This window comes from Fulmarus glacialis, unplaced genomic scaffold (genome assembly GCF_000690835.1).
Source record: "Fulmarus glacialis isolate BGI_N327 unplaced genomic scaffold, ASM69083v1 scaffold12081, whole genome shotgun sequence".
Lineage (NCBI taxonomy): Eukaryota > Metazoa > Chordata > Aves > Procellariiformes > Procellariidae > Fulmarus > Fulmarus glacialis.
In genome coordinates, this window is record NW_009193440.1 from 3584 (window position 1) to 15699 (window position 12116).

The 12116-nt window shown below is 39.5% G+C and overlaps 1 protein-coding gene across 1 annotated transcript in view; it reads left to right on the forward strand.

Moving 5' to 3' along the window:
• Positions 1-2220: 2220 nt before the first annotated feature.
• Positions 2221-12116, forward strand: part of KIF24 (kinesin family member 24) — a 24882-nt gene continuing 14986 nt past the window's right edge. The window contains exons 1-4 of the mRNA XM_009587458.1: positions 2221-2834; positions 6376-6565; positions 8473-8570; positions 10728-10943. Coding sequence (XP_009585753.1) covers positions 2221-2834; positions 6376-6565; positions 8473-8570; positions 10728-10943 — 1118 coding nt within the window. The remainder of the gene's footprint in view (positions 2835-6375; positions 6566-8472; positions 8571-10727; positions 10944-12116) is intronic.

Here is a 12116-nt window from a genome sequence, read left to right on the forward strand (position 1 = left end):
CCCTGGGCCAGCTCTCATTAAGAAGCCATTAGTTGCTCTCACATGGCACAGAGCCTTAGTCAATAAGCCGTGCAGAGCTGCTTACACGTCTCAGTACTAACCTTCTCGTATGTTCTGCAGTACAGATATTACTTGGATTTTCCGTATTTTGAGAATCCTAGTCCCTTGTTACCCCAGATAACGGAAACCTGTCTGTACAGTAATTTCTAGCTATTTAAATATATTTTGTTTAATTTTTAATTAGAAACTTGACCTTAAAATTCTTAGAGCTCTCCCTTTGTCTGCTGCTCTTGTTTTGGGAAACGTCTCCATTTTTTTTCCTTTTTATCCTCTCTTCTCTCTCTTGTGCTCAACATTATAATTCAAAAGAGGTTAACACCGAGTTAGTTCTTGCACTTGTCTTTGGCTACTCTGTATATAACTTAAGCATATACAAAGACGTAGGTGTAATCTAGGATACAGAGTGAGAATAGACAAAAGAAATTTGCTGGATTGTTTTCATCTTTAACAGATTCTCAATACCTTGAAATTGGTGTTTTGGGTTTGTGTTCTAGCTGCTCCTTTCATCAAGCAAAAGAAGTTTCCCATAGCAGTGCATACAGGCATTTACACAGGACCTGTACTGGTTTTATATTTTAAGCTGCCTTATGTAAGAAAGGCATTTTTTCAAAAACATAACCCTTCTTTAAATGAAGTCTGAAGTACCTGTGGATTTTACCTGTTAGAGAAGTTGGCAAATTGTGAATGCTGGTGAAAACCCTTGCACAAAGAACTCTCTAATTTTTGGGTTTGGTATCCTCTCTGTCAGTTTTGATTTCCCCCTGCCAGGATCTAACAATCTTAGCAGTGGCTCTGACTTTACTTCAAGATTCGGAACCACATTACATACACATTAAGTAAGTCCACGTACATACCAATGTTTTTGTCTTGAACCTTGTTACTGCTGAATCCCATAATTCTATTATGGCTAACTGTTGTCTACAGTTTAGACTCTAGCTTCTAAGTCATTTTAGATGTCCTCTACTGCACCTTTTGGCCTCTGTAATATCTTATACAATCAGCATTTTAATATTATCTTTACTATTTTGTTGTTGTTATTATTTCAATATAATGTGTTAATTAATGACATGGAATCAAATTTGGGGGTGATATTTGATGACCTTATTTTCTTATATAATGTTATTGTAGAGGTGCTTGAAAATCCTGCCAAAGAACTTACCCTGAAATACAGGGGGAAAAACTTAGTCTTAAATGACTTGGTTTTGTTGAATGTTGTTGTAACCTCCGAACATGAGTAAGAGCTGTATTTGCTAAGATCCTAGACTGAGCAAAGATACAAGAAGGCAGTGGGCAACAGATACTTGAAGTGCTATCATTTTTCTATTTTATGGAACAAGTAAAAATATCTGCAGATATTAATCCATCTGGATACAGACAGCTGCACAATGCATTGCTAGGGAGACATGAGTGAAGGAGTTGAGGGTTTTTTTGGCATACCTTTCAGTGATGCATGTTGCTTTTCTGGGTTTCCCAAGAATGCAAGTATGGCGTTCCAGTAGCATACATAGATTGCGAGAAATTCTGTGTTTCAGATTTCGCAGAATGTTTTGGTTATTCTTTCAAGGACACTTATAAATGCTCACAAGATTCATGACATACAAGAGAAAGTTACGCAACAAAACGACAACTTTGTTGTAGTTGATCTGTAAGAATGGTCTTAATTATTCAGCTTGAGGTGAGGACAAATGCAATTTCTTCTCCTTTGGTTAGTTAACCAGGGATAGCTGAACCACATTAGACCACATGCCCTGATATTAAATTGAGTGTCTAAAATTAGGCATTTTACATTCTGTAGCTTGAGGACAGGGTTTCAGTAGCTGCCGCATTCATCAAGTAGACATCAGGCGTGTAGGAACTCTGCAGCAGTAAGTAACACTGCACTGTGCATTTCTTACACATTATTGTGTATTGTCTATAATTTTAGAGTATAGTTTCATAGATAAAATATTTGTTTCATGTTTAGTTGTTGTTATTGCTGTAGTCTATAGTGTTTGGCTGTTTAGTGTTTTGTAAACTTGGAGTTAAACAAGCTTCTAGTCTAACTGCAGGTAATGGCATCAGGAAATGTGTAGTTTCTTCATTAGTAACTTTGTCAGATATGATGTTTCATATGATTTTAATATTTATTTTGTTTGATTTCTTGTAGACTTTAGCTTGAAGATGGCATCATGCCTTTATGAATGCCTTTGTGAGGCAGAACTTGAAAAATACTATCCCCATTTTGCTGCCTTTGGTCTTCAGAAGATTGATGAGCTTGCCAAAGTTTCCATCAAAGATTATGCCAAATTGGGAGTCCATGACATGAATGACCGCAAACGACTCTTTCAGCTCATTAGAATAATCAAAATTATGCAAGAGGAAGGCATTGCAGACTTAAGCAAGCAAGATTTTCAACCAAGTGGCCTTTTCATTCAGCCTCAAGTGACCAAATCAGGTCCCCGTAGACAGCTGCATTTTGAGTCCTTCTTTGAAGAAAATGATGGAACAGGTAAAGACTCTGAATCTGAATCATATGGTTCATCTGATTTCAGTGCCAATGAAGAGAAGAACAGTGTAGGGGAAATGTTGGGACACATTCAACCACATGATTCAGAGCTGATCAGGTTAACTAGAAGAGACCTAAATACTCCTGGAATATGCACAAAAAAGGACCTGAGCTGTCCAACAGTTTCTGATGATATTGCTCCTCTCCTGGGGGATTCTGAAGCTCCTATCATACAAAGAATAACTCATATTTCAGGGTATAATTACGGACTACCTCATTCCTGTATCAGGTAATAATCAGTCACCTTTATTTTGCTGTATTTCAAGTTAGTCATAATTAATTCTTTCTTCATTGTGGAGGAAACTCTGTCTTCATCACTCCAAATAAAATAAGCAATCCTACCACTACAGAGCAATGCAAAATCTTACAGAGAAGAGAGATATTAATAAGCACTTGCAACTCTCCAAGTCTGGTAGACGGAATCAGCTTAATATCACCAGCTGGTACTCATCAAGGTTGTCTAAGAATAGTCTTCATTGTCTTTCAGGATATAAGGCTTTGTTTTCTTGGTGTTTTGGCCAATCTTTCTTTCTCTTTTTCTTCCCATGAGACTATCTTGCAAAACATTATTTTTCCAAAATATGGCATTGTCTGTTGATAAGTTTGTCAAGTTTTGCGCAGTAATGTGGAAATGTGATGGATGTGATGGCTATATTTGTTCATAAAAAAATTCTGAACTGGGGCTTTAAAAAGAAACAGAATGAATATGACTGGGATACAGACATGGTGGTGAGAGGGATGCCTTGCAGCTGCTCCCCAAGCACATGATCTGTAACTTTCATACTTTTCCCAGTGTTTGGTAACAGAGGGGCTATGGTTATCTGGAACCACTGGTAAATCTACTCTGGGAACATTTTTAGAGCACAAAATAATTTTTTCCTGATTTAGCAGCAGAGCACTAGCCCTCTGCCCATGTACTATCAGCATCTAGCTCGTTGCAATGCAGTCGTGGCAGTTTTGTTTTAAAATGTAGTGAAGGCCTCAAGTTGCGCCAGGGGAGGTTTAGATTAGATATTAGGAAAAATTCCTTCAGAAAGGGTTGTCAAGCATTGGAGCAGGCTGCCCAGGGAAGTGGCTGAGTCACCATCCCTGGAGGTATTTAAAAGAAATGTAGAGGTGGTGCTTAGGGGAGTGGTTTAGTGGTGGACTTGGCAGTGCTAGGTTAGCGGTTCGACTTGATGATCTTAAAGGTCTTTTCCGACCTAAATGATTCTATGATTCTGTGAAAAGAGGTAGCTGTATGAGGTTGGGGCTTCGTCTGGGAAGGCTGTGGTGAAAGATTTGATGTGTGGGAGGATCCATGGAGTTGGGGTCTCAGTTAAAACTCCCATCGAGTGTGCATGTAGCCTGGAGGGATAGATTGTTGCCACAGTGGAAAAGTACTAAGGTGACATAGTAGTTAGAGCACTTAACCTGTGAAATGCAAGACACAGGTTTATAACTCCCCTTTGCTTGAAAAAAATCATTCCCACCTTCCAGAGAATTGCACTAACCTCCTACATATATTGGTAACTTAGTGCAATCTCTGTCTCCTCTAGAAGCTGAGCCAAGGTGCCACTAAAAAGGCAGGGTTCGTAGTGCTGACAAGTAAAAAATGATAAAATATAACCTAACGGCTCAGCTAGAGGAGTTCAAGATTTTTAATCCTGCAATAGAGCCATGTTCTCCATTGTTTTCACTTTCTTTCCTTGTTCTTCTCTTTTTTTCTAAAAGGCATTCTTCTGTGCCTGGCATTATGGTTCATCTTGTGGGCTGTCTGCATCCTCCTCCTGACATGCCTCAGTTTCTCTTTCTGCTGTTTTTTTCTACTGACTACAGAGTACGTGTTGTGCATTCCAGGCTTGGGCCAGTCTGCTGACACCTGGATTTGTGATTCCTGTTTTGCAAGTGCCTAACTCCTTCACTGAATCCATCCATTCCCATGTCACCTTGTGATTTGACCACTGTGAAGGCTCATCTAGTCTCATCTATGAGAAACATTGGAAAACACTGGCATGATTTCAGACTGCAGAAGGATAAAGAGCTCTTTTAATATGCTTAAATATATTTTGCACTTGCCCACAACAAATGGCTTGATTTTGACAGTAGCAGGGCATAGTGATTCTTCTGACCTATTGTCTAATTGTGTCAAGATTTCTGTTTTTTCTAGTAATAAAAAATGTATTTTGTTGTAAAATAGAATTTCTATTTAAGAAAGATCAATAGAAAATCTAAACTTCAGGTTCAGCATATAGAATTAAAATGCATTCTGTTCCCATACAAAATATATTCAGTTAAATGTGCCTCTGTACTAGAAAGAATTTATGCCTTTTGTCTCATAAACGGAGCCTCCAAGTTTTCGGTTTTTCCTTTCTCCAAATCTTGCAATCAGTCCTTCCTCCTTCAAGCTCTTAGAGCACAATGGGCTCTTTCTGTAGGTCACCAAATCCGGACTCTGACATGAGAATTAAACTTCAGAGCCTCTGGTCATTTGTTGGAGAACATTTGGTGTCCAGTGATACCCACAAGCTCACACTAGCTTATGAAGCATCTTATTTCAAGTATCATTGCCTTTCTTTTCAGGGGAAAGAATTTTCCATCTAAACTCAGGGCCTGATCCTGGGCTGCATGGGAAAGCTGTACTAAAATTAAAGGGACTTCAGTTACAAGTAAAGATCACTTGTGTGTAGTCTTCAAAGACCGCATCTTTGAGATTTATATCTGCATGTCGTATGCATCTGGGGAATCACACAGCACAACAGCAACGATACTGCAAGCTTATAGTTGTAATGAGATATTGAATAACTTGTCGGTTTGGTTTTAATTTACTAGACAACTAGTATATGTTAGTTTTCAGTTGCTGCATTAAGAGATTTTGGAAGGGCATTCGGACAGCATGGCAGAAACACTACTTCTGCGCAAGATAGTGCTCAATTAAAATAATTTTTTTTTCACAAATTGACATTCAAATCCAGGTGAAAATCATTACTTACTTGGCTGAAAACAGCTTGAAAAAGGGAAGGGCGGAATGAATACATTTTGTTTGAATTCAAGCATATTCTGTATGATGCATTACAAAATGCTTTAATCAATGAAACACGAAATGACCTCATGTTTCTGAGGTGTCTGGAAGGGAACTGAAGTAGACTTGCCAGAACACAAGGGCACAACTTTGCCTATGGTCTGAAACCACATAATATTTATGATAAAAGACCAAAGGGGAGACAATGATGAGATCAATATTTCAAATTTTCTTTGAGCTGAATAGGAACGTGGTGATACTGTCTTGTTTCCCAGTTTGAGTCCTTGTAACCTATAATAGGTTTGACAGCCTATAATAAGAAGAATGAAAATCACTACAAGAATAAAAGCAACTAAATATTATACTCTCTGCTTTTCAGGATCTGTTGGTACTTTTATCTGTATATAATGAAGTGACTAATTATGAGTGTGAATAACTTCAGCAAGATTAAATTTCATTGTTAACTTGCATATTATGCCCGCTTCAATCACATGTTTGTGGACAACTGAAAATATGCAAGTCCAGCAACAAGTTCAGGAATGTAGCTGTATAAACACAATTATTCTTTTAACAGAAATGCACAAAAGGCATCAGTCTATTTAGCAAAAAACAGCAGAAACTTCACTGTGTAACAATGAGACGTGTTTTGAGGTTTTTTTGATAATCTGTTAAAGACAGAAAGATTTATCTGATAAAACTAACAAATTATGCATGGTCTAGATTATGTAGGAACCTGATTTTAAAATGTAAACCTACACTATTGTTGTAGATCCAGTACTTCTGAGAAAGACACTCCATGGACAGAGAGTGAAAAAATCAGAGTGTGTGTCCGAAAACGTCCTCTAGGCCTGAGAGAGGAGCGACGTGGGGAGGTTAATATCATCACAGTGAAAGATAAAGAAACCCTACTTCTTCATGAGAAGAAGGAGGCGGTTGATCTCACCCAATATATTTTACAGGTAACATGCTCCACTTGGATGTTGTGTATATGGGCCTGTCACTTGCATGGTGGGATAAAGCAAATTGTACTTCGAGTTTCAATGAGGGGAAACAGAAAAGGGCTGTCTGCATTTCTTGCACTGAAATAGGTGGTGGGCTTTTCTATGAACTCAGCATAACTATATTTGAATTGCTTCTGACTTATGCCAGCCTGTGGCAGAAAACCTGAGCCCAGAATTTTAAGCCTCAAAAGCATGTCTCTTACAGCTTTCTTTGCACGTGGCAAAATAAAACCCTCTGCTAGGTGCCGTTGCTGCAGGAGAATTGCCTCCTGCAGAGTCTCCTGATAGCTTTCCGTGGTACTTCGGCGAGGAGTTCCCTTTTCAGTATTTCAGCACTGCAGGTCTGTTTCAATGAATCACATATACCCTCATCGCCTCCCTTCCTTTGTTCTCAAATGCTTTTGAAAATTAAGTTCCCTTTTGGTCTTTGTTTCTTAATCCCAAATACCTTGTGCTGTCATAGTTCAAATTCTCACTTTTGACTGACAGCAGCAGGAACAGAACTGATTTCTAGAGCCATTCTCACTCTACTGGATGTTATTTTTACAGTCTGGGTCCTAGGAACAACTGTTTGGAGCATCCAGTAAAAATTCAGTTTGCAGCTCTCTCGGGCCTGGTTCATGTACCACCTTTTACGGTGCGACACATGCAGCAACTCCACCCCACTCCCTCCATCTGACTACCTATATTTGGCATTTATGCAGTGATTATCACCTTAGTATCTCAGTGCTGAAGTAACCACTAATGAATTTTGTTATGTCAGTACAGACAAACACAATCTTGCTGTCCATCAACATAGTCCAAACAAAAGTATGCCATGGCATAGGCTGTGTCTATTCTATAGGACCCAGGAGAACGTCTCCACTTCCAAGTCTGGCTACTTGCCCTGCCTCCATCTCTGGTTCCTATAGAAAGGACAGCAAGGGGTACAGAGCAAATGGGGGGTGGTGGGGCATATTCCAGCTCCACGGCCAGGGGACCCAAACTGCAGGCCCATCACAGAGCATATCTGCCCTCTGAGCTGAGTGTAGCTGCTGAGACTCCCGAGTTTAATCTGCCTGTGCACTGGTGTGGTTTGTTTGTGCATCGTTGAAATGATTCTCAGTCCTAGAGATCTACCAGCTTAATTTACACTGCAGTGAATTTATTAGAATGCAATGTTAGATACCAGTCCATGGAGGCTCTTTTGAAAATGTGACTGTTCGTGACTGTCCCTACAAACACTATTCTTAACCTAGAATGAGCCCATAAGGAACTCTGTTGCAGTGTTTCCAGAGACCCTGCTGCTTTGGGTCAGACCTGGAGTGTGGGAAGTTTTGGGTTTTCTTGCCCCCTTCTGAGATAATACAATCCAGCTTTGCTTAGGAATAGCTTCTGTCTTCTCTGGCACAAAAAGTTTTTAAGTCTGCAGAACAGAGACAATTAATCACAACTGAGGACTAATTTTGAGAGAGTCAAGAGTTAACTGAGTTCTTTTTACTGTTATAGTATTACTGTACATCTGTAGGCTGATTCATTTCAGGAATAGGTGAGGGTTTTCTTTAATTAGCGTTTTTCTTTTTTTTTTTTTTTTTTCCCTTGTCAGAATGCTGTAGTGTGTTCTGCTTGAGAATGATGGGATATTAAGGCATGTTTGCTTCCCTTTTTTTTTTTTTTCCCCGCTACCCTCAGTCTCTTGATTAGTCGTAATGATGTGTTCCTGTATATGTCATTCTGCATGTTAAATGTGCTAGATCATTTTGTACCTGTTCCAAAGCCATATGAAGTCACTGGAAAGACTTCTGTATTTAAATTTACCTTTGAATGGGGGTGGAGGGGAAGTGAAACATACTCATTTTCATATAAAGATCATATTTATTTTTCAGCACGTTTTTTATTTTGATGAAGTCTTTGGGGAGTCATGTACCAATCAGGATGTGTATATGAAGACAGCTCATCCTCTCATTCAGCATATTTTTAACGGGTAGGGCATCAGTGCTTACGTTTGTTATTTTTTTGCCTTTTTGTTTTCCAATTTCATATACTGCTTTAATTTTGCTTTTACACTTTTCATCTTTTGAAAAATACATTCATTTCACCTTTACCACATACCTTCCCAGTTTTAGAATGTCTTTGATTGCAATTTTGACAAAATAAATCAGGGAAGCTTTCTTCACATTTGGTGAGAAATCTAAATCACAGAGGAAGTTAAAATTGGACTGCAGGTGCAACAAAGAGACACCATGGCCAGCCTAGAACGAAAAAATGTGTGCCAGGATTTCTGAAGTCTAATCTCCACTTTAACAAAGGCTTCTGTATGTATAGCACACTCATCTGTAGAGGAATAATATTACCTCTTCCAGGAGACTGCTGTGAGATATTTTTGCATGTATTTGTACAGTTCACAGGGCAATAGAAATTATTAATAACCTTGTGATTTATTTTTGTTTTATTGATTTATATTTGCTTAGAAGTTTAATCATAATTACATACTTCCTGATTAATGGGAAACTGATGGTGGCTTTACATGAGTGATCTTATTTTTATGCAAAGTAACAAGCTTGAATATAATTACATTTTTTAGTCTTTTGAAGGAAAGGATTACATATCCATGCTGAAAATTAACAAAATGGAGCATTCTGTTACTGAAAATGTCCGAGCATCATCAGCAGAGTCAGAGTGTATCATGCTCTTGAGAAAAGGAAAGTGAAAAAGGAGAATGAGGCTTGTGGCTTGCTGTGTAATAATCACTAAAGGCACAGTTCACATTACAGCTAATCCAGTAATGCCACCAAAAGAGATGCCACTGTTTTTTCCCAGCTTTACCTAACTTTTCTGTCCCTCCTGCTGCATCCCCTTCACTGGCATTGGTCTAATCTGACACCACGGTGAGCTAATTCTGCAATCTAAGCTGGCAAGAAATTGTTCACTGTGCTTACTGCAGCCCTACATTTTTACCCATTTCTCTGCCAGGGTACTGAGCCAGCTAAAAAGTCTTTTTTTAAGGTGGGGGGAGGAAATAATGTGTTCTGTAGTATTTCTTTTTTGGTTGATTCAGTTTCCTGAATCTGTTGACATCACACTTGTGGGTTCAGTGCTTGTATAAGAACAAGGAAGGGGAAGGAAAAGTGGGCATGCAGTAACCTCAACTTAGATGGGATTGAAGGGCAGTGGAGCCATATCCTGAGACCTCCTTGGCATTTTATGTGCCATTATAATCTTAAGATGATATGATGACAAAGCTGGAGCAATCTGGAATAAGCCAAGACTGTGGTTTCACTAGCTGGAGTGAGTGAACCAAACAGCCCTGTGCCACTAAAAGGGGATGATCATCTTCCTTACCCCCCACTAGACACATTCCCATAGGGTACGTGAAGCCAATTCGGGCATATTTTGTGATCCTCTGGGAGGTACTTTAATTCTCTGAAACAGCAGAAAATTAGCTTCCAAAAAAGTGGAAAGCTTTCTGTTGTTTCAGTGCAGTAAAGTCAAGCATCAGAGCCAGCACAGGCAGGGTCAGTGGGGTAGGTCACACAGCTGGGAGCAGAGGAAGGGAAGAATAAGACCTTCCCCTAGGCAACGACTCTTTAGATTGACTTAGCTGAGTGCAGGACTGCACCCTGAGACAAAGTAACCTCGTTCAGTAAATTATAGTGCTGGGGTGCTGATTTTCATCAGGTACAACATGTATTAATAAGAACCCGACTTGTGGTTGTTTTGCATCTCATGTCACAGTCATTTTTCTCTGTGATTCATAATCAGTAGGATTGCCATTCATAATACTACGATACTTGTGCAGTATCTAAACAGCTGGAAGAATAATAATTAATTCTTAGTTTTCTGAAATGCATTTTTGGCAACTGGAAGAAAGGAAGAGCGCCAGCTCTCTGTGACACGCCAGGTCTCCATAGGCGATGGTTGGGAATCACTGTTAAGTGTTTTGCAGTTTCCCAATAGGATAGCAAACCAAACCTCATTGCTAAGAGGCCACTATAGATAGATATCGACATTGCAGAATCTTTTTAAATAGATATGAATAAATGAGATGTGCCACTATAGACGGATATCGACATTGCAGAATCTTTTTTAATAGATATGAATAAATCAGATGTGACACTAAAAATGTAAGTTATCTTCACAGAGGCAATGCAACCTGCTTTGCATATGGACAGACTGGTGCTGGCAAGACTTACACTATGATAGGTAATCACCGTAATCCAGGACTCTACGCATTGGCTGCCAAGGACATCTTTAGACACCTGGAAGCATCACAGTCAAAGAAAGATCTCCTTGTTTTGATCAGTTTTTATGAGATCTACTGTGGACAGCTTTATGACCTGCTAAATGGAAGGAAGAGGTATTTAAATAAAAATACGTTTTACTATAAACCTATGGTTATGAATCAGTTGGGTACTGTTTATAAATCAGTTATTGTTTCATGCAATTACATTTAACATATTACCATTTATAGTAAATGTGATGTATTTAATTAGGGTTGTTCCTAGGAGTTACTTAGAGAGAAAGGCAGAATCTGACACTAAATACTGTGGCATTCATAGGGGCTCCTGGCTTTTACTATTTTTGGGGGGGGGGGAAGTAAGAATAAGGACCTATGGTTGAGATATAAGCTCATGCTGTTTTGCTTACACTATAATAATAGCTGAATATCCATAGGTAGAGAAGAAACCTTCTTGTGGCTAGAAGTTCTTATGCGAACCATTGTGGAGTCCCTGTCTTTCTGGGCTCAAACATAACCTCTGCTGTGCCAGTGGGGCCTTGGCTCTTGCCAGTCTAGTCTCTGAGGAAGGACCTATGGTTGAGATATAAGCTCATGCTGTTTTGCTTACACTATAATAATAGCTGAATATCCATAGGTAGAGAAGAAACCTTCTTGTGGCTAGAAGTTCTTATGCGAACCATTGTGGAGTCCCTGTCTTTCTGGGCTCAAACATAACCTCTGCTGTGCCAGTGGGGCCTTGGCTCTTGCCAGTCTAGTCTCTGAGGATCCCTTTGATCTCCCACTTGTCATGCTTGATACTGCAGAGTCTGCTCACCTTCTCCCTGAGCGCCTTTACCGAGCAGCCCAGTGATTCAAATGGAGCAAGCCTCTGCAGGTGGTGCTGCCATCAGCCTCAGTAATAGCACCTCAGCCCCAGACTCGTTCGGATGGACGTATACTCCTACAGGAGCTCCATCCAGAATGGAAGTCGGGACAACTTAGTATATACTTGGTATAAAAAAATTACTGTGGTCTGAAATCTCTAAATAAAATAACAGTCAGTTAAGATCTCAGCAGTGAAATCTTTTCAGAGTGATCTTGAAGGAACACTACCTGTCAGCTGGAGGCCTTTAGCAGCCTTGAGAGCATTATTCTTAGAGCACACTGGAGGGATCAAGAGGGAGGCTTTCTGGGGAAGTGAGCATCTGTTCACAAAGGAAGCACCTATTTCTGTGCATGTGTGTTCCCTTTCTCCAAAGCAGTCTTTAAGGAGCAGGTAGTGTAACCTGCTATGTAAGGAGTCAATTTACT